Source organism: Mastomys coucha, unplaced genomic scaffold (assembly GCF_008632895.1).
Source record: "Mastomys coucha isolate ucsf_1 unplaced genomic scaffold, UCSF_Mcou_1 pScaffold5, whole genome shotgun sequence".
Lineage (NCBI taxonomy): Eukaryota > Metazoa > Chordata > Mammalia > Rodentia > Muridae > Mastomys > Mastomys coucha.
In genome coordinates, this window is record NW_022196911.1 from 27,373,861 (window position 1) to 27,401,394 (window position 27,534).

The following is a 27,534-nucleotide window of genomic DNA, read 5'->3' on the forward strand; positions in this document are numbered from 1 at the left end:
ATTTAACAGATGAGGAAACTGAGGGCACTTTCACCAAGCTCACCAAGTTCACCAAGTAAGCAGCTATGATTTGAACTCACATCCGTCTTGACCTTGATGCCTGTAGTACTAACCACTACTATGGTCCTATTTTCATATAAATGATAGAGGGTCTGAAATGTGGTGCCTCTGGCCCCCAAAGTCATATGTATGTATGCAGGTCATCTGGGACTGGAGTCTGGATTGGACAGATCCAGTGTCTGCTGTGACTGAGTAGGCAAATGGCCGGGTGGTTAGGACTGGACACACTCAGTCTTGGGAGCTGGCATTCCTTCTGCTGATAGGTAGTAAGCAAGCAAGCTCCAAACAGCAAAGTCAGAGGGTTCTACCAAGGAGGCTTCCAGGGGTGCCAGACAGTTCTTCATCACTGCAAGTCATCCCATGCATTGGCAGGCGCCAGAACTGTATGGACTTGCCCTCTGCTGACACCAACCACTGTCACCAAATATTGTTAAATGTAGCCTGGAAGTGAAAATTAACATTGCTGGGGATGGCTGGAGAGGAGGAGGAGGAGGAAGAGGGGGAGGAGGAGGAAGAGGCTGTGGCGGCCACAGCAACTGTCCAACGGTCGGAACATTCCACAGCCACAGCATGGATACTGTTTTTTTTTTTTTTTAAAGATTTATTTATTTATTATATGTAAGTACACTGTAGCTGTCTTCAGACACACCAGAAGAGGGCGTCAGATCTCATTATGGGTGGTTGTGAGCCACCATGTGGTTGCTGGGATTTGAACTCAGGACCTTCCGAAGAGCAGTCGGTGTTCTTCCCCACTGAGCTATCTCACCAGCCCATGGATACTGTTTACAGAGCTCTGGCATGGCCTGTGACCTCAAAGAATCTCCAGGTGAGCCATAGGATGTTGGTGTGTGTGTGTTTAAAGATTTATTTTTGTAAAACAATTATTTATCTATTTTATGTACATGAGTACATGGTAGGTGTCTTTAGACATACTAGAAGAGGGCATCAGATCCCATTCCAGATGGTTGTGATAATCACCATGTGGTTGCAGAGAACTGAACTCAGGACCTCTGGAAGAGCAGCCAGTGCTCTTAACCACTGAGCCATCTCTCTAGCCCTTTACTTATTTCATAGGTATGAGTGCTCTGTTTTCATGCCCACCAGAAAAGGGCATCAGATTCCATTACAGATGGTTTTGAGCCACGATATGGTTGCTGGGAATTGAACTCAGGACCTCTGGAAGAGCAGCCAGTGCTCTTCATCATTGTGCCATCTCTCCAGCCTGGTGCCCCCCCAACCCCCCTTAAATGTCTATCACAAAGCTAAGGAGCAGAAGCTCAGAAGTCTGGAATCATGTTCAACAAATGGCTGAACTGGGGCTCAAAATACTAGAGTCTATGTTTTTTATTTACTCATTTTGTAAATTTGCCCACTTACTCATTGAGACAGGAACCTATGCAGCCCAGGCTAACTTCATATGGTCAAGGATGACCATGAACTTCTGATTCTCCTGTCTCTGTCTCCGAAGTTCTGGGATTACAGGCATGCACTACCACACCCAGCGGAGTCTTTGCTCTTAACTTGACTGCCTCTTCATGAAGAAATGCCCCAGCTAAATGAATAGCATAAAGCCTTTGATTTGTGTTGGGATCATGAAGGTCCTTGTGCCCACAGAGCACTAGGGAACCAGGAACATTAACCACTCAGCGGCCTCTCTCCAATGGACAAGATAAAATACCTGTTTTCCTGCCCAGAGGACTGAGAATAGGTACCATTAATGACCCGGTGACCTTTTTGCTATCTGTGGCGTCAGACCTCATCCAAATCTCCTAGAATCTCCCTTCCCAGACCTTTATCTTTAGCTCCCAGTTAAACCTAACGTTAGGGAAGACACCACATGTACTTTAGCCTGCTTACCTCTGCAATCTGTCAGAGACCACATTAGATTCTAGGCTTTTTTAGCCACCTCATGGTCATATATACTTTGCAAAGGAGTTTCTATGCAGTCACAACTAGAGCTTTATTGGGCACCTGGAATTGGACTGGTTGTTGCCTGAAACCTTTTCCCAAACTGCACTGTGTGTTAAACATCCCGACAACGAAGCACTGCCATTAGACTCCCCAGAGTCTGATCCAGGCCGATGAAGCCAAACTGAACTGAGTTTTCATTCTCACCTCTTCAAGGGTTTGCTTCCCTGCCTGACACCAGCAGGGACCCCTCAGATTTGACTTAGTATTGTCCAGCTTCACTGTGGTGCAAAGGCGTGTCTGTAACCACCATTTCTCCACTTCAGGACAACATTCAGTAAACTGAAGGCTACGTTCTTACATTTCCTTGTAAAACAGACCTCCTATTTGGTGCCTCTGACCAACTACAGGTGTGATGGCCATTGTTGGTTGTTCACTTGACTACATCTGTGAGGGATTTTTTCTTAATTAAATCATTTCAAGAGGGAAGACCCACCTTTAATCTGGGCTACACCTTCTGCTGGCAGCCTATAGAGAACATGGAGGAAGGGCTCTCTTTTGGCCTGCTTGCTCTTGTTCTCGCTAGGAAGTTCATTCCTTCATGGGCATTAACACCTACTTCTTTAGGATTCCAGAATATACTGAAGACCAGCTGAGACATCAGTGTAGTGGGTTGAATAATTACTGGATTCTTGGATTTGCTGAAGGTAGACAGCCATTGTTGGCCTAGCTGGACCCCAGCACAGACTGTAGGACATTCTATGGGACTGTATATATATGAGAATGATTAGGCTAATATAAGTGGGCAAAGCCATGGTGTTGGGTATGTCACCTGTATTAAACCTATATTTTAAAAAGACATTTTTGTGTATGTGTGCATTCATGTATAAGGATGTGTATGCATGTCGGGCACTGGTGGCACATGCCTTTAATCCCAGCACTTGAGAGGCAGAGTCAGGCAGATTTCTGAGTTCGAGGCCAGCCTGGTCTACAAAGTGAGTACTAGGACGGCCAGGGCTACACAAAGAAACTCTGTCTCAAGAGAAAAAAAAAAGAATGTGGGTGCACACATGCCACCCAACTCATCTAGGGGTCAGAGGACAACTGTGGGTGTTAGTCCTCTTGTCTGAGACAAGATCTAGGCCCAAGAGCTTCCAGGAGTTCTGCCTCTGCTCCCCATTCTACCACTGATTACAGATGTGTATGTTACTGAGCCTGTCTTTACATGGGCTCTAGGGATTTGAACTTGGGATCCCTCATTTACAGGGCAATCACTTTACCTACCCAGCCATCTCTGCAGCCCATATATATCATCTGTTTTTAAAATTATAATTTATGTATATTAAATATTTATACTATATACTTATATAAAATATATTAACAATATTGTTATTAAATATATAACATTACATTGCTATGTATTTATATTTGCATATAACATTAAAATATTTAAATGCTTATTTAATATGCAATGTATTAATGTATAAAATAATATATAAATTATATATTGTTTGTATATATATATATGTATGAATACACACACACACACACACACACACACACACACACACACATATTTAAATGGGTTATCTCTGCATAGCTCTGGCTGTCCTGGAACTCAGTATGTGAACTAGACTGGCCTTGAACTCACAGAGAATCCCTGCTTCTGCTTTCCAGGTACTGGAATTAAAGGCATGTGTCACATGCCCAGCCCCTTAAGTATACTTTTTATTTTGCTAATTTCAACTTAAGATGAGAACATGGAATGTAACTTTGATACACGTGGAGGAGCAGCTGTACTAACCAAATTGTCAAAACTCCATTGCAACTTAACCTAATGTATGCTTTACATACACATACATATAAATTACATTTATTTTTTTGTTTTTAAGACATGGTCTCTCTTTGTAGCCCTGATTATCTAGGATGTAGATCAAACTGGCTTCAGACTCATAGAGATCCACCTGCTTCTGCCTCTCATGTGCAGGGATTAAAGGTGCAACACTTTCTGGGTGTGCATCTGTGGACAGACATCATTGACACATAACTGCCACAGGACTCTGGGTGGCAGTGGTGCCCTAATGGACCAATTGATGCCAAGGGGTGGGAAGCCAGAGGACAGAGTCGGTGACAGGAGAGCAGGCCACATTGGCATTTATCTTTTAAATGGTGTTTTCATGAGATGAGCTAAGCGGAGGCGTGGAAGGTCTAAGACAGTGTAGGTCTGCGTGGATGGCCTGGAAGCAGAGCAGCTGGCATTCCAGTAATAACAGCCTGAGAAACCGGAGAAGCCCCGCCGGGAGCTAAGAGGATGGGGGACGCTGTGGGGATTAGGATGAAGTGTTTTTAACAGGCCAGGCCTCTCCCCACCAGCCCCAGTGCATGACGCATGACGCAGGGGCCCTTTTCAGGAAAGATGACGCCAGGGAGCTGCTTTATTTCGGTAGCGTGGGTCAGATGATGGCAGATTTTATACCACAGAATGCTTTTAGAGCTTCGGTTGGAGGGAAGGAAAATGTGACTTCAGTGCAATGGAGCAAAAAATAAAAAATAACCCTACCATCTGCCTTTGTCTGCACACAACACGGAGCCTGGGTGCCTATGACTCACACGCACCTGGCACCGTCTGAGGTCTGCTTTCACTGGGCCGGCCCAGGGTAGAGGGAGATGACCCATGACTGAGGCCCACAAGATGATGTGGCCTTTGGGGAAACTGAGGAAGCATGCATACTAAGCAAAAGCCCAATCCCAGTGTAAGTCACTGTCAGCCTGAAGACTCTGGGGGATGCTGCAGTGAGCCTCCACGTTTACCTACTGATGTCAGCCGACCCACTCCGACGGCGTGTCTGAGGGAACTAGATTTTGTGGACTGCAAGGAAGGAAGGAATTCTGATACAATTTGGGGACTTCCTTCGTGCTGTGAAGATGCTAGGGGCCCGCCCTTGCTTTTACTTCAGTGGTCCCTCAGTCTCAGTGGATGCATTATAAGACCCCCAGGAGTGTATGGAACTAGATAGTTCCAAACTTAATACTTAATGTACACTTTTAAAATATTAGTACTTACTAATTTTTTAGTTTACAAATTAGGCACAATAAAAGACAAATGATAATAAAATAGAAATAGTATGTTTATAGTAATATTATTTAAGACCTACGAACCATTTATTTCTGAAAATTCCCTTTTAGTACGTTCATACTGTGGCTGACTGAAAACAATCCCTAAGGGCACTGTGATATCTCATTCCCATCCTTAGACTGTGATAGCTCATCCCCATCCTTAGTCCCAACTAGTATGAAGCGGATGACAGTTACAGACACAAGCAGGAGGCATGAAGCATGGAGAGTGCCTTGGAGTTGACATATAAAGGGACACGGCAGCTACTAGCACCAGGGAGATACCACATGGAGACTCACTGGGGAGACAGTCAATCACGATCATCTTTTGTCCTGAGGAGGTCAGGGCTTTTACATGGGAAATGAAGCTGCAGGCCACATGAGGGTGTCCTGGGAGGTGGTCCTCCCTGACGACTGGTGTTGTCTTGGACAACATGGGAAAAAATGAATAGAGCAGTTGTGAGATGAAGCTGGAGGTGGTACAGGAGGGATGCTAAGAATGGCCAGGACAGAGGGCAGGACATCGGACACTCCCTGACCTGCAGGGAGGGGCCCAAGGTCCAAGTAAAAGAATATAGAGATGGAGTAGAAGCTGATAAAGACACTAAATTCCCAGTCTTGCTGGCAGCCTCTCTGGGCAGCAGAGGTGAGGTAGGGAGGCATGGTCTTCCTGGATACAAGTGTCCAGGACAGGTAGGAGGTGAGGACTGCAGAGTCTGCTTGGGGCCTTCCTGGCTTGCACAGCAGAGAGAACTCATCCTTTGGGGCTTGAGCCATGGCTGCCATGCAAACGCCTCTCGGGGCCTCAGTTGTCCCATCTATAAACAGGAAACACACCCTCACCGCATTGACAGTTATTCTACGAACAAGACCACCCAATCTCATCTCTCAGGCTCCAACCTGTTGCTGAATGTACCTAGACCTACTTTAATCAGAAAAAATGGGTGGAATCCTACCGGTTACTTTTTTTTTTTTTTGGTTTTTCCAGACAGGGTTTCTCTGTATAGCCCTGGCTGTCCTGGAACTCACTCTGTAGACCAGGCTGCCCTTGAACTCAGAAATCTGCCCCCCCCCAGCCCCCTGTTCCCAAGTGCTGGGATTAAAGGTGTGCGCCACCACTGCTCGGCCCGATTACTTCTTAGAGGCCTTCTGTCTGCTTCCCCTTCTCTTCCTGGCACTTTAGGAGGAAGACAAGTCAATCACACATGAACAGCACAGCAAGATTCTCTGAAGACTTGGAAGCTGCCCAGGACCTATGTTGGCCATGGAGCTCTGTAGTCAGCCTGAACCTTAACAGGTAACTCCTATCTTAGATGGCACGGCTCAGGGGTGTGTCAGGGAGTACTCAGGATGAAGAGCCTCCCTCTGGGCCTGGTGCCTTAGGTCAGAGACCCTTCTCACTTGCCTAGTCAGGGAATCCCTGGTGTCTGGAGGGTGTCAACCCTATTGCTTGCTCGCTTATCTTCAAGACCCAGGGAGAGAAGACAGAAGGAGTTGTTGGTACAGAGCAGGTGGTTGAGAAGCATTTGCTAAGCAAGCAGACAGTGTGTGAGTGCAAGAATGAATGAGGCACAGCTGAAGGGCTTGAGAGCAGGCTAAGGAATGATGGGCTCCTTGGTCTGCTCTTGGCAGGTGCCTGCAGCTGGTGCAAAGGTGGGAGTGGGTGTGGAGGTGGAGGCTTCTGAAGGGGAGACAGGCAGCAGCCTCACCACGCCCACTGTGGCTCCTTAAATCTCTGAGCCTGGATGGACAGTGCCGCTTGGGACCTCCAGGTACTTTGCTGCTGAACACAGACTGGCCTCCTGAGTCTGTAGAGCCAAGCTCAGGTCTTTACCGTCTATGTGGCTGGCTGCCTCCTAATGTCTGCATCTCAGTCCCTTTGCTTTTAAAAACTAGATCTCTCTCTCTCTTTCTCTCTCCTTCTCTCCCTCCCTCCTTTTCTCTCTCTCCTCTCCCTCTCTCTCCTTTACTCTCCCTCCTCTCTCTCTCTCTCTCCCTCCTTTTCTGTCTCTCCCCTTCCTTCTCTCTCTCTTTCTCTCTCTCTCTCTCATCTCTCTCTCCTCTCTCTCCCTTCTCTTTCTCTCCCTCCTTCTCTCACTTTCTCTCTCCCTCCTCTCTCCCTCCTTCTCTCTCTCCTCTTTCCCTCCTTCTCTCTCCCCCCTTTTCTCTCTCTCTCTTCTCTCTCCCTTCTCTCTCTTTCTCCCTCCCTCTCTTTCACCCTCCCCCTCCCTCTCCCCCCCCCTTTTTCTCTACCCAGAGAAACCCTGTGTTTCTCTGGGTAGCCTGGCTATCCTCTGTAGACCAGGCTGGCCTCAAACTCAGAGGTCCTCCCGCCTCTGCCTTCTGAGGCATTTTCTTGGAGGACTATTTCTTAAGACCTGTGTGCTGTGAAATGAGGCTATGAGCATGCATACACGTAAGACCCATGTGCTGTGAAATGAGCATGCATACACACTTCAGTGCTCATGACTGTGGCCTTGCCTCTACGGGGCCTCAGGACAGAGGGATGACAAAGGTAAGGGGACCTCACTGTGGTGGCTCAGGGAGGAGAGCTGCTAAGTCAGAGAGGAACACTATGCCTCTTACCTGCCTTCCTACCCAAGTCAGCAGCACCAAGCCCAGAAACATGAGGAGGACAACTCCCTAACCAGGCCCCAGTGTGTCTGAAAGAAGCAATTTAATGGCCACTCACCACCAACACACACACACCTCTCTTCTGATTCAGCAGCTGAGACCTGAGAGCTTCCCAACCTTCTGTGGTGACCAGAATGAAGTCATCTTACCTGAATATTTCACTTTGTAATTCATTTTTAAGTTACATTTACTTATGTGCATGCAAATGCATGGACTGTGGTGCCCACACAGAGGTCAGAAGACAACATGCAAGAGCCAGGTCTCTCCATTCACCATGTGGGTGAGTGGAGTCAAACTCAGGTCATCAGCCTGAGGTGGGCACCTTTATGTGCTGAGTTATAATTTCACCTAACACAGTTCTCTGTTTTTATTTTTTTTGCAGCACTTGGGCCTCCAGCATGCCAGGCAAGTGTTCTGTCCTGGAGTTTATACCCTAGTCTAACTTTAAAAGATGTATTTCTTTACGTTGTAACTGTGGCCCTCAGTTCCTTACGCTATAGAAGGCCTGGGATAGGGAGCTGAGTTCTTGTTCTACCAGGACTAACAAGCTCCCTCTGAGCCCGTGTACTGCTCAGTGACTGGCTGTGAAAAAGCCTGAATCACCTCCACTCCGGGTAAGGATGGAAAGCAGGCGCCAGGCAAATGCTCCTGGCTGGAAGCCAGCTCTGTGATTTTGGCCAGGAAGGTCAGTTTACTTCTCTGGGCCTCAGTTTCTCTCACCTACGAGAGGGATGGCTGTGAGGTAGCTGCAAATGCCAGGAACTGCTCATCTTTCAGGCAGGCAGTGTGGTTTCAGAGCCTGTGGAAAAGGCACCGTCAGAGGAAATAAATAATGAACCGAGTCTCATCATATGCTGCCGGAGGCAGACAGGCTGGAGCCGGAGATGAGAACACCCAAGTCGCAGAGTCAGAGTGGGGGCTGTTGGGAAGGGAAGCCGATGGCTGGGCTCAGGAGAGCTTGGGGATGGGAGGAAGGGAGGGATGGCGGTTGCCACTCCGCATGTCACATCTTCCAGACCTCTTATCCTCACTCCCTAACTCAAGGCAGGGTCTGAGGGAAAGGGTTCCTACCTGAAAACACCCATTTCCACCCTATCACAGAGCTTCACCTTGGATGGGCACCCCCACCCTGCCCCAGGCTCTGAAAACACCCATTTCCACCCTACCACAGAGCTTCACCTTGGATCCTTGGATGGGCACCCCCACCCTGCCCTGGGCCCCGGGACACTGCTTCCCTCTGCTTTCTTTCTCATTCAGTGCTTGTGACTGTGCCATAGAGGGGAAGGTGGCTCGCCCTGGGTCATGCAGCCACCAAGAAAGCAGGCCTCACCAAAGCCCGGTTAGAGAGGCTACAGGTCTGTCTTTCCTATTAGACCACCTTGTCCCACCCCTCAGTGCATCTCCTCGTGAATGGTGAACTTCTAAGCCTATGGTATTTGTTTTCTTGGTTCTCCTAGGAGGGTCTTGCGCAGCAAACAGGCTATGTGAAACCCCCGCCTACAGAGGTTGGGAGGTTAGAAGCTACCCATCAATGAAAACATCCCATCCTGCCCCAACCCATGGTGCCCACTGCCTTCCTTTCCTATCCCTCTCACCCCGTAGAACCGACCTTAGAGACCTTCCTCCTCATTCTGCCCCGCTCCTTCCACCTGTCCTGCACACTGCTCTCTGAAGAGACCCCCTTTGCACTCAGCTGCCCCAGAGGGACCCGATCCCAGGGCCTCTGCACGTTCCAGCCCTGAATCACAGAGCTTCTGCTTTGGGCTTTGTTATTTGTTATGTCCTGCACATCGCAGTGATGGCATGGGAGGGGACCAAGGTGCGTATGCCTGTAGCTCTTGGTTCAGGGAAGAGAAGCAGGCAGGAGAGAATCCAGGCCATCCAGAGGAGGCTGTGAGGCTGTTCCCTGTCCAAGTGGCAAAGTGGCCTTTTCTTAACCTACATAACCTTAGAGGAGTGTAAAACTGTCCCCACCGACCCCCTCTGTGTGTGTGTGTGTGTGTGTGTGTGTGTGTGTGCGCGCGCGCGTGCGTGCACACCATTCACCTTAAGACAGGGTCTCTGGCTTGGAACATGCTGAGCAAGCCGGCTGGCCAGTGAGCCCCCAGGAGCCAGCTGTTTCTGCCTCCCAGCTGTGAAGTTACAAGCACATACCACCAAACCCCAGCTCTTTTCACGGATTCTAGAGTGGAACTCAGGTCTTTTCACTTGCATGACAAAACACTTTTCCAAGCAAGCTAATGCCTTAGACTTACCCTCTAACCAAACTAAGCCAAATAGTGCTAGGGGCCAAACCCCAGCTTCCTACCTGCTAAGCATGCGCTCTTCCACTGAGCTATATGTCCCAGGCCTGCTCTCTCCAACCACCTCTTCCTACCTCCTCAGCTCTTGCTGTGAAAGGCAGGCAGACACCAAACAGACGCAGGTGCCAGCAAACAATGCTGGTGTCCGGTACCAAGAGCATCATGACTTCCGGGGCCTCTGTGGCTGTGCCGCTCTCAAGAGCCCTTGCTTGGGAAGATGGAAGTGATGGGGAGAAGATGTTGGTGGGCATGGGGGTCAAGTCCCAGCTCATCATTTACGAGCTGTGTGGTCTTGAAAGGGTTTCTTTACCTTTCAGAGCCTTACATGAGCTCATATGTAAAACACAAACTAGAATCTACTCAAAGATTCCTAGAAAGGTTAGGGATAACTACAAAATTGCTTGATTCGTAGTAGGTGCTTAATAAAAGTAGCTACCATCACCTGTTTAAGCAGCTGTCTCTTACACATCTGTGAATGCCCGAGTCTGGGCTAGGCCCTATGCTGCAAGCTGGGGACACTGATAAAGAAGTCATGACACCTGGAGGCTATAACTGGGCCTGGCAGCTGTGAGGCGCAATCTCAGGCACAGGGCATTCTTCTCCAGGGAAGGAAAGCATGGGGTCGGGGGTGTGGGGAGGGTGTGGGTAGGGTAGGGGTGTGGGGGTGGGAGGGGAAGGACAGTGGGAAGAACATGGGTGGGTGGGGCTTACTCCAGCAAAATTCCCTCATCTGGAGGCCCCTAAGTGTCGCTTCAGTTGAAAGGCTGCATGATAACATTCAATGGGGGCACGCCATCAGCCTCTGGTACTTTCTGGTGGGCGAAAGTTCTTACAGTCACACCAGCTCAATTTGGCACCTTAAGGCTTCTGAGTATTCCTTCTCTCAGGATAAAATAAGCCATGCAAAGACAGAGATCTGACACCCCAACTTATCCAATCTGTCACCACAGCCCACTTAAAGGCAGTCTCAGCTGACGGCGGGGAACAGATATGGGGAGGCGGGGAGATGCGGCACGTGCACACTGCCAAATGCATTGCTTATTCTCTTGGGGGAAGAATGCTCTGGTAGAATAGGTGTAGGTTTGACTGAGGTGTTGTGAGGTCCAGAGAGAGGAACCTTGGGCAGCCTGGTGTTGGGTACGTTAGGGCATGTCCTCTGCAGACTCAGCTCTGAAGAGAGCCCAGAATCAGCCAGGTACCAGGTATCTGAAAAAGCTTCGCTTGGAAGCGCTGCCCCCCATGCTCATGTCATCCACAGCTGCTGCCCTTCCTCTGAAGCCATCTTGGCCTAAGCCCTTCAGCAACCCCCCACCTCCTGAAGGGCTATTTGCAGAGGGCACCCACTTGAGAGTTTAGAGCTTCACACGCAAGTGTTTGGTATTAAGAGGCGAGGAAGAGAAGGCCATGGCAGGTGTCTCCACTCTGCCACAGCACCACCCACCCTCCACAGGCTCCAGGGGTCTTTGTGCAGTGTGTCTGAGAGCCAGCATCATCCTCACATCTGCTGTCTCTTGACAAGAGGCTTTGAAGCTCCACAATGACGCCATCTGCTAGGAGCCAGCTGGTTCAGGAGCTGACCCTTATTGTTGCCATGGCAACCAAGATGGCAGCCTGGGGCCTTCCGGAAAACAAACCAAGCTAACGTCAGGAGGTTCCATGGAGCCGTGTGGTTAGCAAGCCTGAGGATTTATGGGGCCTTGTTCCAGCAGAAGTGGACCCAATGGTGACAGTTGACAGGCTGCGGAGGGGGCGGGTAGGTCGCGTGGGGGGTGGTGAGGAGTGAAGGGAGAAAAGCAAGGGGAGGAATTGTGGTGGTGTTGGGTGAGGAAGATCTTCCCCGTGGCTTGTGGAGCCTCCAGTTCTTGGAAGATCAATGGCCCACCTTGACCTAACAGGGTGTCTCTCAAGGACAGAGCTGGTTGGCCTTGGAAAGGCGTGCTGGATTGGTGTAGAAAAGCACAAGGTCCTTTCCAAGGCAGCCTTCTTCTCCCTCCATGTCAGGGCTTTGCTGGAGAGGTGCGAGGGCCTCCTTGCTGCCACTGTGGCACCTGGGAGCAGGGGTCTCCTGGTACTCGCTGCCAGGGGTCTCCTGGTACAGTGCTGTGTTCTTTTTTCTTTATTTCTTTTTTGTTGTTGTTGTTTTTACTTTAGATGTAGGAGTTTTTGGCTGTATGTATACATATGCACACATGAGTGCCCACAGGAGACCAGAGGAAGATGTTGGATCCCAGAACTGGAATTATAGGCAGTTGTAAGCTTCTATGTGGTTGCTGGGAATTGAACTCAGGTCCTCTGCAAGAGCAGTCAATGCTCTTAACCACTGAGCCATCTCTCCAGCCCCAGTGCTGTGTCCTTACACGTTCCACACTGCAGGGAGGGTCCTGGAGGGCCAGGCTCAATGCGACCTCACATGGCAAGTTCTAGCAGACGGTAAAGAAGTAACGAAAGGCATCTCATTTGTCAGCCACTTGCTCAGGGGCTCAGCTGCTTCTCATGAACAAATGGGAAATGGGGGTTCTGGAGCCCCGGGAGGGACTTTCTCAGCCTAACAGTGCGGTGCAACGATGCTATAGTTGACAGTATGGCCCCCAGGGCCTCTGAGGACAGGCCACACCTGCCTGGAAGCATGGGGGACATCTGCTTCTAACTCAGCAGCTGGCTTATTCTGGGTATGCAGTGGAACCAGAATAGGCAGTCAGTGCCCACACGCACTAAGCATGTGCTCCCCTGTGGGATCTTGGGTAAAAGCATTTGTTCACAAATCTCTTGATTTGGAGGTGAAAATTTTTATGACTTTCTTCCTACATGTGGGTCTCTAGTTTTATCTCTCCTCCATCTTTGTGTGGAGGGGCAGACTTTGAATATTGCCGGGCGGGTAGGCTTGAGAGGGTCTTTACAATGTTTTTCAAGTTCAAGTGAAGGTGTTTGTTCACTGGGTCTGCTCTGGAAACAATGGTCCTTAGCCACAGCCCTTAGCGCCAGCCTGGGACCATGGTCCTTTGCCACAGCCCTTAGCGCCAGCCTGGCTCCTCCTGGCCACTCAGATGTTACTGGCTGTTGTGCAGCCCTTCTAGGCCGATGCTGCTGACTGATCATCACACGCTGTGTGGCACACCCTTTCCAGCCCCTGTGTGGTGCTGTCTGCTCAGCAGAAGCTCTGGAGAAGCTCCTGGGCAGTCACAGAATGGCAGAAGGCTGCTCGGAGGTTTACCTAAGCCCAGGCTGACGACACTCGGTGTATCTACCTGCTCTTTTGATCTGCAATTTTCCCTTCCAGGATGCTCCCTGAGCCTCACAGGCCCAGGAGGTAGGAAGCACAAAGATCATTACTCTGATGTCACTGGTTAAAAGCAATGGCCTGGCTGCAGACACCTCCCTGACCATACAGTTCGCAGCGCCTACTTGTCCTTCCCTCAGAAACTGGCCTTGGATTTTCCTCTCAAGTCATGCTACCCCTCACAGTCTCTGGTTCCAGAGAGGAAGAGAGTCCTAGCCCAGGCCAAGCAGAGAATTCCATTCTCTAAGCCAGAAGGGCAGAAGGACCTCAGCTGGGACAAGGACAACATTGTCCTCTCTGGGGTTTGGCTTGGGATTACCGAGAAATAGGAAGTGTCTACTGTTAAGTTCTGTCTGAGAAGGAAGCCAGGATAGAAAAAGACAAACAGACTGAAAGATGGGGAGAGATACGTGACTAGGTACAGCCATGCCTGGTGCTGACTAAGCAGCCAAATCAGCTTCATAGATCCCTTCTGTTTAGAATAGCCCCAACTAATGCAGACCCTGCCATAGCAGGAAATGTACCAGCCAGGATGTAGATCCCTGATCTCAAACCATTATTAAAAGTATGAAGTTGGGCAAAGCGGTACTCCTAGAGTGTGCAGGAGGCTGATATGCCTGGCCTAACCAGTAAGACCCTGCTTCCCCTGCACAGGGCCTCCCAGCATTACACACATCTTTAGGCACAGTGTCTGAATCTGGCAGGTAGAGAGCCATCCTGTCTGTCATCTCTGCTGACTCTGGCTTACCCCAGATCTCCGGAGACTCTTGGGTGGAGCAGGCACTGTGACCCACCTACTCTGTACCCAAGGCTGATGAGCTGGAAGCCAGGAAACTATTCACGTGGCAGAGTTAGTGTAAAAGAAAACTGGCATCCTTCTGTTACTGGGAGTAGAAGACAAGGTGGAGAGAAGGAAAAACAAAGGAGGAGAACTCAGCAGAAAGAAAGACTACACTGGACCAGGACGGCTGGGCCGCAGAAGAAGCCATATACAGAAGAAACTGACAGGGCATGCTGGAGCGGCACAAGCCTTTATCCCCAGTACTCAGGATCTCTGTTGAATCTGAGTCTAGCCTGATCTACAGAATAAGTTCTAGGACAGCTAGGACTGCATAGTGAGTGAGACCCTGTCTCAAAAACCCAAATGCTGAAAATGTTTTCCACAAAAAAAAAAAAAAAAAGAAAAGAAATCACCAGTGGCCTGGAGTCAGTGGAGATTTCCCTCAGGCATCAGATGCGCTAAGCGCAACCTCTCACAACACATTAGCTAGGGAAATGAAACGGCACCGGTTCCAGCCTGCTTCTGGTAACACTTCTCACTGGTCAGGGAGTCAAAGTCGCCCTTGTGAAACTGGGGCCCAGCAGGCTCCATCTGCTTCCAGCAAGCGTAGGTGAGGGCTGTCTCGACAAGGGAGCCGACAGCAGGTGCACGGCTGGCTCTGGGCCCTGGGTACTTACTGTGGTGATGAACCTGTACAGCGGTTGCCTTCTCTCTGTGTACTTGACTGTGATGGGGCTGAGGTCATAGCGGAACCAGATGGCAGGGATGATGCGGCCCGTGTGACTGTAGGCAACGTACTCCTGCAGGAGAGAGGAGGAGGGCGATAGGAATATTACAAGCAGAACCAGCCTCAGGTAGGTGAGGGTGTGGACTGCAGAGGATGTCCAGGCAGCCTCCTCTCTGCTGCTCTGGAGGCCCCTGGATGGGTAGCACAGTGAGGGCACACTGGGTCCCTTCAGATATGGGAAACAGACCACATAACTTAGAAGTGGAGCCAGGATGGAGCACAAATCTGAGGGTGATGCAGAAGACGAAGGTGGGCTTTGTACTCGGCCTGAGCATCTCCTCCTCGAAATCCCAGCCACATGAAATCTACTCATTTATTCTGTTGGCCACCTCTGCTGTCCTAAGATTCCTGGGGTGACGAAGCCCCTTCCCTAGAGGAGTCACAGGCTGGCGGATGCAGACATCATCACATCACTAGCTTTCAACAGTATTCATGTAGGGAGGAGGGTCTCGGGTGCTCAGTGGGCCATACACAAGCCAGTTCTGCTCAGGGGGATCTGGACGGCTCACCAAGGACGAGGCATTCTAAACCACAGCTGATGAATAAGAAGGTGGCCTGCCTGACGTGTGAACCAAGTGGGTGTGAACCAAGTAGGTGTGAACTTGTCCACAAAGTAGGGCCAGCACAGAGAATGGGGAAGGTATAGTGCCCCAACCTGCCATGGCTTGTAAGAATGTACATAGCATTGGCCAAATGGCCACCAAGGAGCTAAAGTGACAGTTATCTTTGGGCCAGTTTCACCCTGTCCTGGAGGGCTTGGCTTTTTCCATCTCCACCCCAGGGATCTGAGCTGATGACCCATAGGATCTTATTTGGGCACTGCAGGGTACTAAGAAGCTTAGAGCTCGTCTCCCTAGGCCCAACCTCTATGTCCCGAGCACTGGCCTTGAGCAGCTGGACTAATCCCATAGACACCACTGAGTCCTAACCCACTGGACAGCCACTTCCATTCACAGAACAGGCTGGGGCCAAAGCCACAGAGAATGCTGAGTGAGCCGGTCCAGCCACCAGGCCCTTGCCAAAGCCTTGATGGAGGAAGCCTGCAGCTGAGGAGACTCAGCTTTCCCAGGGTGACTGTCTGGGCCATAGCCCAGAGCTGAAGGGTGAGAGACAGAAGGAAATCTAGCAGCAGTAGGGCATCAATTATCAGACTTCTTAGTGAGCCAAGCGCTTTCTGAAAACATTGCTTCATTGATTGCAATCTTGTGAAGTAACTACCACGGACATATTACAGACAAGGACATATGGCTGAGCTGGGATGGGCAGTGTGGTCCAGTGCTCCTTGCTTCCTGCTTATATGTGGCAGCACTTCAGGGAGGTTATAATTAGTACAATGGTTTAAATATGCTCCCCAGAAGTCATATGCATGCTGCAGTGCTGGGCTGAGCCCAGAGCCCTGCACTTTCAAGGCAGGGTACCACCACTATTCTCCATCTAAAATTACACACTTCCTTTGTGTGCATCAAGGGGCTGAACCAGGACGTAAGTATACACTGGTGGTACCTGGAGGTGGTAGTCTGGGAGGGGATTAAGTTAGATGGCCACGAGGCTAAGTGCAAACAGCAGCATTAGCTCTCCTGTACAAAGAGGAAGGCGCTCCTAAGCTTGTATGATTGCGTCTCTCCATGCCCTGCTCCACACTGGACAACACAGCAAGAAGGCTCACCACAGGCTGGGGCCGAGCTCTTTGACTTCCTCTTTCCCAACCCATAAGTCAGTTTCTATTCTTTATTTACTACCTACTCTTGGGATTTTGTTATGTGGCCAGAGAGTAGGAGAGATACCACCTGAAATAGTGAATGTAAGCAATAAGATTCCCAGAGAGAGTTATGGATCAAAGGGAATCAGAGCCCAGGCGCCCATCACCAAGAGGCTGTCCAAGTGGGCCAGCCTGGACAAACCCTATTCAGACAGAGTGCGTGAGCAATCAGGGGGCTCTGGAGCCCAAGAGGAACCTGGCTCTAATCCCTATACTTCAAATATATAGCTCTGTGAGTACCTGTCCTTTGGTGACCAATATGTAAAATAGGCACAGCAGCTCCTACATCAAGGGAGCCGAGGTGACTGACAGTGGTGATGGAGGCAGGGAACTGGGCGTGTCTAGTCTCTAAGTACTCAATGCCCACCTCAACCATGATGATAGTTAATTGAGCTAAACATCCATCATATACTAAGGGTCAGGGTATCCCTGTAACAGCAGAAACCGGAGTCTCGTGGTAAACAGGGGAACCTACTCCCAGCGTTTATGTTCAGTTGGCACAAGTCATGGTTTCTGGAGAGGCCCAAGCCACTAACTGCTGTGCCACCTCATTTCTTTGGCTTGGATGTCCCTTGGCTTCCCCGAAGACCTGTGTGTCTCTTGGAGTGTTGGGGTCCTGGGATGTCCACAGCCATCCTGATATGATTCCCTGCCTGATCCAAAGATTCTACAGTGTGCTGGTCAACAGAAGCCTGGAGGAACCAGGAGCAGAAGATGTCAGAGCTGGGGTGTTTAGGGACAGTCCTCTGCCTATTTCAAATAGATTACAGCATACCTCCTTGTTAGAGTTTCTCACCTGGACCTTGAGGCCACTACCACGGCAAGAACCGGTATTTCATCTTTACCTAGAGGAGAGAATGAGTCTGGTAGGGCTACCCACTCCCTGCCCCAACCCTGTGAAATTCCTTTCAGCAGAATGTGTGGGGCATTGTCTATGCCCTCAGCCAGCAGAGGGCGCAATTGCAATGTTCAGCCAATTCATGGCCAACTCACCTTGTTGGCCACTGTGTACTGGTAGGAGTAGCGCTGCTTGCCACTCTTGTCCTCATACACTGTGGGCACAATCTTCAAGATGTAGTCATGGGAGGCCAGGGCTGCAGGGAGTACAACACAGGATGAAACGTGGTGGGCACCGCCTGGCAGGTGGCTCTGCCTGTAACCCCAAGTTCAAGTCCTCCTGGCATTTCAGGGTCCTCTCCCCTCTTTCTCTTCTCCAGAATACCACTTGCTGGGATTGTTAGATCTGCACTTCATAATATACAATACGCTGAGCTGCACAGTTACAAATGGGGCAGCCATTAATGAGGGGCGCTGAGAAGGCATTTTCTCTGAGATCCAAGCCAAGGATCAGCATGCTTCTGTGAATTAGGGGCTGGGGAGCACATTCTCTTTAATGTGTGGACACAAAGAATTATCTAGAAAGATCTCCAGGAAATGGAGCAGCTTCAGTTTCATCCCTACCTAGACTAGAGAGAGACTGGTAAAATTACATTCCCCAACATTCCTCAGATCACCCCCTCGCCCCATGAAATTTTCCAGGGAGAAAGGTGGAATTTGAGAAAGACCCCACTTCATTGTGGGTACTGTCTGCATGCTTTTTACTTTTAAAATAATCTGGGCTCTGGGTTTCAGGAAGAAAAAATGAAAAGAACACTCTAGAAAGAACTAGGTAAGAATGGATCGATCCCTGAGGGCTGGGTTGTGGCTCAGTGGTCAAGCACCTGCCTGGCATAAACATGGCCTTGGCCTCAATCCCAGCTCTGCCAAAACAAACAACGAAATCTGGTCAGTGTCTTCCCTCTTTCTCAATAAACTGCTTGTCCTTCAGCCCTGTAATATTTTAACACGACCCTTTTACCCAGCACCCGTCTCCTCCCAGCCTGGATGGCGAAGATGCTGAGTGCAAAGTCTTACATTCCTGTCCCCAAACCGTGCACAGAGCCTGGGCCGGGGCAGACAGTGGCAAGTCCTGCTGAATGAATGAGTGAGTGGACAGGATGACTGGACAAAGGATGAATGGATCAATCAGCTACTGATAAGCATGAGCTAACCGGAAGCAGAGCTGCCTCAGCCTTCCGGAGCAAGGACTGAGGCCCAACTTTCATCCCTCTTACTTCTTCTAGAACCTTTGACTAGGAACCATGGAGCTAAAAGAGCATGAGAATTCTGGGTTCTAATCCTAATCTCCGCAGATGAGATTCAGATTCCTGTGTAAGAGGTGAGCACGGAGAGAACATGCCAGCCCTGACTAGTTCTGGCCCGATGTCTCCTCAGAAAAGGGGGGCACTCCTGGAACAGAGATGACCCCACACATACACACCCAGGAAAAGTGGGAAAGCCCTGTAGCCTTTAAGCTAAGCCCACCTCTTGCTCATGCCCACAATGGCTCTCAGAGTTCTGAGTCCTAGGGTCACATGGGGTTAAAGGAAGATCCTGGTTCTCATCCCTGGAGACTGCCATGAGATGGGCTCACATCTATACCTAAACCAGGAGGCCAAAGATCACCTTGAAGTACAGGTCTCAAATTCCCACTATCCAAGGATAAAACCCGAAGAAAGGAAGGCCTTAGCAAAAATCACAACTCTAATATTTTTTTTGTTATTTGTACAAAACATTAGGTAGTCACAAAAAAAAAAAAGAGCCACCCCTATGTCTATCGTGCACAGAGAAGCAGTTCACATTCCTACCCCAGTAGAAACGTGCCAGATGGGTGTCCTCACGGAATCGCAGGGGGTTCTGCCTCAGGACCAGGTATCATGAACGTTTTTCCAAGTTGACAGCACAGATAGAGGCCTGTCGAGGCCGCTTGTTTCATTCACTCACCTCACTGTCTCTAGAACTTGGTACCAGGCCTGATCAATATGCATTCAGGGTCTGGCTGCCTAAGAGTCCTGAGGCATCGTGGCCAGAAGCTGCCCTGATTCCAAGAAGCAGGTCCCTACCACATGCTAGGGCTAACACTAATAAATGCTTCTTCAAAGTGACCCAGTGAACATTATTTTTCTGGTTTTTTTTTTGTTTGTTTTTGTTTTTTGTTTTTTTTTTTTTTTTTGAGACAGGGTTTCTCTGTGTAGCTCTGGCTATCCTGGAACTCACTCTGTAGACCAGGATGGCCTTGAACTCAGAAATCCTCCTGCCTCTGCCTCCCAAGCGCTGGGATTGAAGGCATGTGCCACCACCGCCCAGCTTGAACATTATTTTTCTTAGTGTGCTCATATGGGCATGTGTAAGAATGGAGGTACGTGTCTGTACTGTTTGGCCCCGAGTAGAGATTCAGCATTAAGACTTTGGAACGAGCCAATGGTTGATAGGAAGGGTTTGGGCAGGAGGGGAGGGGTCAGCTAGTTTCCCCACTGGCCACCTATGGAGCTGATTCTCATAGAGTGCATTCTGGTTCTGTAACGGCTCTATGGGATCCAGGTGACTGCCTCCACTCAGGACAATGGCTAAACAGTGATTAGTAGCAGTGACAGCAGGTGCTGTCAGAGCTTGGCAATAGTCCAGGGGTGCAACTGACCTAGGGTCAGGCTACCCTCCTCCCTTTCCAAAAGACAGGAATGAGTCTGTGGACCTCACAGGGCAGCTGTGGGAAGGGAATAGTGTGAGGCTATGACCTTGGCTCACAGCAAGCACCCGACTTCTGCCCCTCTGGCTTCCCTAGTCCCATGCCATCTGCTGGACAAGGACGTCTGTAGGTGAGGGGCGTTGCTCCATGCTAAGATACTCACGGTTGGAGGTGAGTCTGTCTGCTCCCCCGAGAGCATTGAAAGCCCCGTGAACATTCTGGACCTGCAGAGAAGCACAGTCAGAGATGGTCCCTTGGAGGCTGCCACCTTTAAGCCTGGTCTTGATTGTGGGGACTGACCAGGGGCCATCTGGTCATGAAGGACAACCCAGCCATTGGGCCCAGTGAGCAAGGCCTTCTGGGAGGAGGGATAATTGACATGGATTTGGAGGAAGGCCCAATGTGAGCCAAATAAAAAAGACCCTGCAAAGTACTGAGCCCAGAGACTGGGCCTGATAGAGGCCCATGGGACCTCAGGGAAGCGGGAGGGAGGGAGATCAGAGCAGTAGCTGGGGTAGGCTCCTGTAGAGCAAATGCTTTAGGAGTAGCACGTTGAGTGACCTGACCCTCAGGCTGCACCCACTCGGGGGTGTGTGTGTCCATTGGCTGCCTTGGGACTGGAAGTGTGAAGATTGGTTTCTGATCCCCAGGGATGGAGATGTGGTAGCATGCCTGCCTGCCCTCTAGGCTGAAGAGTCAGACCGGCAGGGCCCACCCTCAGCCTGGCCAACATGTGTAAGACTCAGAACACAGTAGACGTTTGATAAATGTTTTTCAAAGCGAGCAGATGGACATGGGTTGGCTCTAAGCTAGAATATCTGTGTACTCATGTGGAGCAGAGCTGTTGTCCTTTGGTTCTGAGCCTGCATGTAGCCCTGGCTGGCCCTCTCCACTGCCTTAGCCTAGGCCCTCCTTAGCCAGGTTAGAGCCCCTCCCTCATGTCAGTGCCTACTGCCTTGCTTCATGGGTCCTTCTTCCTCGGGACAGATGGAGACTTGATGTGCAGGGGCCACATTTGCCAGCATCCCCTTCATCAACCAAGTCTAGGTCTTCCCCACACAAACCCAGTTCCCTGCTTCCCACCCTCTCAGTCAGATCACTTTGGACGTTCAGCCAACTGAGAGGAGCCCTCATAGGTGACTCAGGCCTTTGGCATTTCATGCCTACATGTGTCATTCTGGGGTCACGGATACATGCTTACTAATTTTCCTGGAAGTCGGCTTAAGAGTCTGTTAATATAAAAATGAAGGGTTGCACATGGCGTAGAAAGGCCTCTGAGAGAGGGAAATGTGTCTGATGCTCCCTTGCCTGGGCCTGTGTCAGTGCCCATCACTGGCCTGGCCACATTTGGATGGAGTACCAGGGCTGGTACTACGTACGCTCTTACTTAGGAGCCTCCAGAGCTCTAGTTTAGATGAACTTCAGTTCATTAAACACCACCTAGTCTATGCTGCTCAGTAAAAGCAACAGAAAACAGACTGAGGCAGCTATGAGGGGAGTGTGCCAAACCCTGAGTCCACCTCCATCCCAGCCCAGGTCCCAGCCTGAGCATCTGAGTCTGTTGTGTGGTTGGTGGTGCCATCGACACCATAGCTACCACAGGCACATTCTCAGAAGGCATGACAAAGAGGACCTCATGTGGGTGACCGACCCTTAGGGACCAGCTCACAGCCATGTCACCCTGTCCCCTGCTTACCTGTAGAGTATCCCCAAAGGAGAGCTTATGGATGATATGTGTCATGTCCGGGTTTTGTGGCTGGGCTGTGGCACTGTGCGTGGACACATGGAAGTTGCCGGGGACCTGGAGGGAGAAAGGCAGGTTTCATGTATTTGGGTGGCTGTCCAAGGAGGCTGACTGCAAGGGCTGTGTGACCTATGCATGGCCTGGGGCAATGGAGTCAGATGCACACTGGCACCGGGATCCTGGCTTGTAGTGTTTCTAACTGTATGACTTTGAAGAAGAACGGTACACTCACAAAAGCTACCGGAAAAAAGTATTCAGAACAACCCAGGACAAGAGCGCAAGTGAAGTGCCCATGTGGGCACTTGACACAGAGCCTGGATTTAAAATGACAGCAGCCTCTGCCCATCTCTGCGGACTCGAGGTTGCTGGCTCAGCAGTGGGTGAGGGGTGTACTCTGAGCCAGGAGACCAAAATGACTTCCAAGAACTCTAAACTAAGCTCCACACTGACTCAAGTGGGCCTCGTCGCCACAGACGGAGACTGATGCCAGTGGCATTGTAGGCCATCGTTATCCCTACTCAAGATCTTCGTGGAGGATCTGAGTAGCTTCTGCCCTGGCTCCCAGTGTCTGCTCACCCTTGCCTCTCCCCGCAGACCCTTCCCCAGGCCCATGTGAGAAAGTGTGTTAAATCCTATCTTTGATCAGGCCACACTTCAGCCCCAAACCCAAGGATTCTGGGTACCAGTCTGTTCTTTGAGGGGCGTTTATTACACAACGTCCCGGGGTTGTGGCCGAGAGCAAGGTGGCACCTAGGTTGGGGTGGGAATCCTTAGGTCACCTGAGGGACACTGATCTCAGAAGGGGCTGATGTGATTCTCGTGGGCCCTAGGTTGGTTTTTAAAAGAGGAAGCCTGGCCTGGCCTCTCTCTGCTTCCTGTCCCATCGCACCACCCTTCCTTTAGGATCCTCTCTGTCCCGAGTCTACCACTGTGATGTTGTCCACCGAGAGAGCTTTGCCAGAGGCCGAGTGACGGGAAACTCATCTTGGCCTTTCATTCTCCAGGTCTACATGAGATCTTTTTTTCCTCATCATTGCCTCAGTATTTCAGAGTAGTGGAAAAAACAAGTGACCCAGTAGAGCCCACATGCTCTTGTGATGTATTCTGGCCACTGGTCATACTCGGTCCACCTCCCTAGGCCTCATCAACACCACCCTCAGCTCTGCTCACCCTGTAGCCTCACTGGCCTCCCTCTGGCACTGGGAACAGTATCCCACACAGCCCCACCTTGCGGCCTTTGTGCCTGCCACTTCTTCCTGGAATGCTTGTCCATGGAGCTTTCCCCACCTTGCTCAGGGCTATGCTCAGGCTGAGGAGTACAAGATACGTTCAGGGAGGTCTTCCAGGGGGAGGAAAGGAGTCCCTTGTGCAGAGGTTCTGAAGTCTGCATTTCTTAAGAAGACAAGGGAAGGCCTCAGAGCACAGGCAGTAGAAATGAGCCTGAGAGGTAGGAAAGCCCTGATCAGAAGCTGGTCAAGGTGGAGGGAAGGCATGGAAAGAAAATGCAGGCGAGGCTGGTGAGCTAAAATCCCAACTGACACACTGAAAATCCAGGGTCTTTCTTATTCCAAGCCCTAGGGGCAGGTGTGTGTGTATGTGGGGCGGGGGTGTCACTGCTGTGTGTGTGTGTGTGGAAGGTGTCACTGCTACAGCGTGCTGTGTGATCATCCCTCAGGGAGTCAGTGCCATCTCAGGCACTGAAACTGGAGCCGGGGTCTTCAGCAGGATCAGGCTGGCTTCAGCAGTAGCATGCATCCCAGGGGCCACCCAGGAAGGTCTCTCAAGCGAGCAGAGCATCAGCATGGTCTACCTCAGGGACCCAATAAGTGATTCTCCACATCTGGCACTTGGGTTCAAGCCCAGTTACCACTCTGTGCCTCAGTTTTCCCATCAGAGAATAGGGATGATGACCACAGAGCTTTTTTGGAATGACATACATAGACAAACAGGATGAGCAGTACTCAGGGAGAAAGGGCCTTGGACGGGCAAGCAACGGGGTGTGAGGAAAAGCCACTGCTTTTAAAAACCATTTCACGCTTCCTCTCACAGGGTAAGTAGTACCTGGATTTATCTCCATTACAAAATCTGCACAGGTCTAGGGTGTGTAGCTCAGCTAGACACCTACGTCAGGAAGAGCACCTTGCCTCACACACAAGGCCTTGGGATCCATTCCAATATCAGAGGAGGCAGTGAAAAAAAGAGGCCCTTTAAATGATACAGCCATAATTCCCGAGACGGAAGGTGTCCTGTCAGGTTTTCTGGGCAGTGGGCCAGGCCACAGGTACAGAACGCCTTGGGTTTGGGGTCTGTGTCCCCAGGGCTGGGAGAGCAGAGAAGGCTGGCTCCCTGGTAGCTGCCACCCGCTGCCAGCCCTTCAAGGCTGTGACTCAGTAATCCACTCTACTTTACACCAAATCCATCACAGGGGTCTGAGTCACACCAGCACACACTGAGCTGGAGAAGCAGAAGGCGACGCTTTTAGAACCTGTGACTTAGGCACCTACGTCAGTGTTTCTGATGGATTTTAAAAATATATAGCTGGAGTCAGCCCCCCCTCTTCCCTCTGCCTTCCCTCCAGGGGCAGCCATGATTAGTGAGGCTACTGGGCAGGCTCAGTCTGGGCTGCTAGGGGCTGCCAGGGCACCTACAGTGAACTCTGGCATCTGGCTATTGGTCCATGTCCTGATGGTTGGATAAAGAAAGAGGCCATGGGACAAGTATGTGTCTAATGATGGGAGACTGGGGAGGGACAGCCGTTCTCCTTGCCCTCATACCAGGCTGTCACACTGCTACCTTAATGATAGCTCTTCAGAGACACAAGACCCCGACAAAGGAGAGGGGGTGATGTCAGAAGAGACTCCACATTCCACAAAGGGCTGGGTGGACAGCGGTCCAGGCTGTGCCTGGAAAATATGGTCACTCTGGTCATACCTTGTGAGCTATCCATGTTAAGAAGCAGTAGCCACATGCAGTGCGCAGAGCCCAGTGGCCAAAGTGCCTGGTTTCAGACCTAGCCCTGAACTCTCAAATGCTACTTGACTCCTATGCTTTGATTAAGGGCCAGGTAACAATCCATTGAACAGTGGCCACAGCACAATAGATAACCCCTCCACAGATACCCTTGCCTGAGTCAGGCTTTTTGAATACAAGTTCGTCTGACTTGAAGAGGCAAATTCTGGTTCACCCAGAGCTAGCTGCGATCCACGACATAGCCCACCCAAGGGAATGGAGGACATATTTGCCAAGAGGTGGGTAGTGTGACACCTGAGTTGTCAGGAGTGTGCATGTTCAAAGTAACCACGTCTCATGACTGGGAAGTGAGTACATATAGACAAGTGCCCTGCAATCTTCAAATACCACCAGTAGACGCCTTCTCCTGCAGCACCACCGAAGCATCCACTTTGCTGTCTGACTCTATTATCAAAGTGGTGTATTTCCCCCCAAGTATTTACCCATGTGTTGGTGGCTGTCCTTCTCAAAGTGGAGATGTGTGCACAGAACCTGGAAACTTTTTACAACTGTAATGTAGTGTGAATGCCAGCAGCTTCCAGCACAATCCTTGTGTGAAAGCCACAAGGATTGCTAATGCTTTGGTTATTTTTTTTTTATTGTATTAACTAAAGTAGGAAATGCTAAATTAAGAGTTAGTGCCTAGGGCTGGAGAGATAGTTCAGCAGTTAAGAGTACTGCCTGCGCTTCCAAAGGTCCCAAGTTCAATTCCTAGCAACCACATGGTGGCTCACAACCATCCGTAATGAGATCTGATACCCTCTTCTGGTGTGTCTGAAAATAGCTACAGTGTACTCATATACATAAAATAAATATTTAAAGAAGGAGGAGGAGGAGGAGGAGAAGGAGAAGAAGAAGAAGAAGAAGAAGAAGAAGAAGAAGAAGAAGAAGAAGAAGAAGAAGAAGAAGAAGAAGAAGAAGAAGAAGAAGAAGAAGGAGGAGAAGAAGAAGAAGCAGCGGCAGCAGCCGCTGGGTGATGGTGGTGCATGCCTTTAGTCCCAGCACTTGGGAGGCAGAGGCAGGCAGATTTCTGAGTTCGAGGCCAGCCTGGTCTACAGAGTGAGTTCCAGGACAGCTAGAGCTATGCAGAGAAACCCTGTCTCAAAAAACCAAAAAAGGAGTTAGAGCCTAGTTAAAAACAAAGATGGGACTTACTCACATTCTTTGGGGTGTCTACAGATAAATCTGAACTCTTTCAGGGGTTTAATGGATCCCAGGTTTATAATATGGCTCTACACCCTCCTTAGGAGACTTGACATCCTTAACGTTTGGCTTAGAGTTCGGTGACTGCAGTCTTGGGAGGACTTCAGGATGCTGCAGGTCGAGCCCAAGGTTCTACCTCCCTGACACTCCCAAGGTGATGCTGCTGGGGGTCCCCACTGGGAGTGATTGCAGCCTAAACCTATGACTTCCCACAGGAAGGCCTGTTGCCTCTATATCCTACTTCAGCTCTTGGCCTCCTCCGGTCCATCCCTATGTAGCCCATCAAGGGGATGCCTTACAGTGAGCTGACTGGCAGATATAAAGCAGTGATGGGCGTGTCCTGGCTGTTTATCTGCCCACCTTGGGAACTCGCTCAACTGTTCATGGTGTTCCCAGAGCCTCTATCTGACTCTGATGCAAGGTAAATATTACAGACCTGGAATGAACAGTGCACTCTCTCATCTACACCCGTGAGCTTTGTTATGTGGTAGATGCCACTGTGGCATTACTGCCACTGCAGCTGTAAACCTCAGTGTCCTGTGGGCCACTGCTTGTTGGAGAGGAGGAGGACTTGAAGCCAGGTCTCACCTCCCTTGGTGCTTTCCAGTCCAGTGAGGGGCAGCTCTTTCTGAACCCACCATCAGAGGCTCCTGAATCTCAGGGAATCCAGAGCATAGCCAGTCTAAGGACAACTCTTAGGCAGTCATGTGCTGACTCTGTTGGGGTCGAGTGGGTAGGGGGCAGGAAAGGGGCCCAGGCAATGTCTCCTTCCATACCTTGTTGATGCTGAACTGGCCCTCAAAGCGGCAGCCAACTCCATTGTTCAGCGGGATCTTCATGGAGTTGTCTATGTGGCCCACTTCATGTCTGCCCATCTCATCTTGGATGTCAAGCCCGACCACTGTGGGAGCCAAAGAGAGCAGTCACCCACACCCATGTAGAGTAGGGACCAGCCCGCTTCTGCGGAAGCCCCATTAGCCCTCCATGAGCATGATGCCCAGGCCACCCAGGCTACATGGGAAGTGAGGCAGTAAGGAAGAAAGGGGTTGCTTGGCTAAGAGTCACAGTGACCCCAAACAGTTCCCTGACAAAGTCATAGCACCCCCAAACAGTCCCATCCTCCCAGAGTCTCAGCATTCAAAACTATTCCACACCCCGCTAGAGGACACAGCGCCCCCAAATAGTCCACCCCCCTTGGAGTCATGGTGCTCAAGATAGTCCCACTCCTTCGCAGTCACAGCACCCGAAACAGTCCTACTAGCCCCCAGAGTCACAGCATCCTCTACCTAAGGCTGCCTACGGCTGGAGAGGGATGAAGAAAGAGCTAGGAAGGAGCAGGGGCTAGAACAGCCAAGGATGCAGAGTCCAGCGTGACTCAGCTACGAGAAAG

General features: G+C 50.4%; 1 protein-coding gene across 1 annotated transcript in view; it reads right to left on the minus strand.

Annotated features, from left to right (window-relative positions):
• The window catches only part of Ergic1 (endoplasmic reticulum-golgi intermediate compartment 1), a 103,319-nt gene that overhangs the window by 2,164 nt on the left and 73,621 nt on the right, over positions 1-27,534 (minus strand). Inside the window, exons 6-10 of the mRNA XM_031352163.1 lie at positions 26,921-27,045; positions 21,885-21,989; positions 20,352-20,412; positions 17,617-17,717; positions 14,755-14,877 (exon numbers count right to left, since the gene is read on the minus strand). Coding sequence (XP_031208023.1) covers positions 14,755-14,877; positions 17,617-17,717; positions 20,352-20,412; positions 21,885-21,989; positions 26,921-27,045 — 515 coding nt within the window. The remainder of the gene's footprint in view (positions 1-14,754; positions 14,878-17,616; positions 17,718-20,351; positions 20,413-21,884; positions 21,990-26,920; positions 27,046-27,534) is intronic.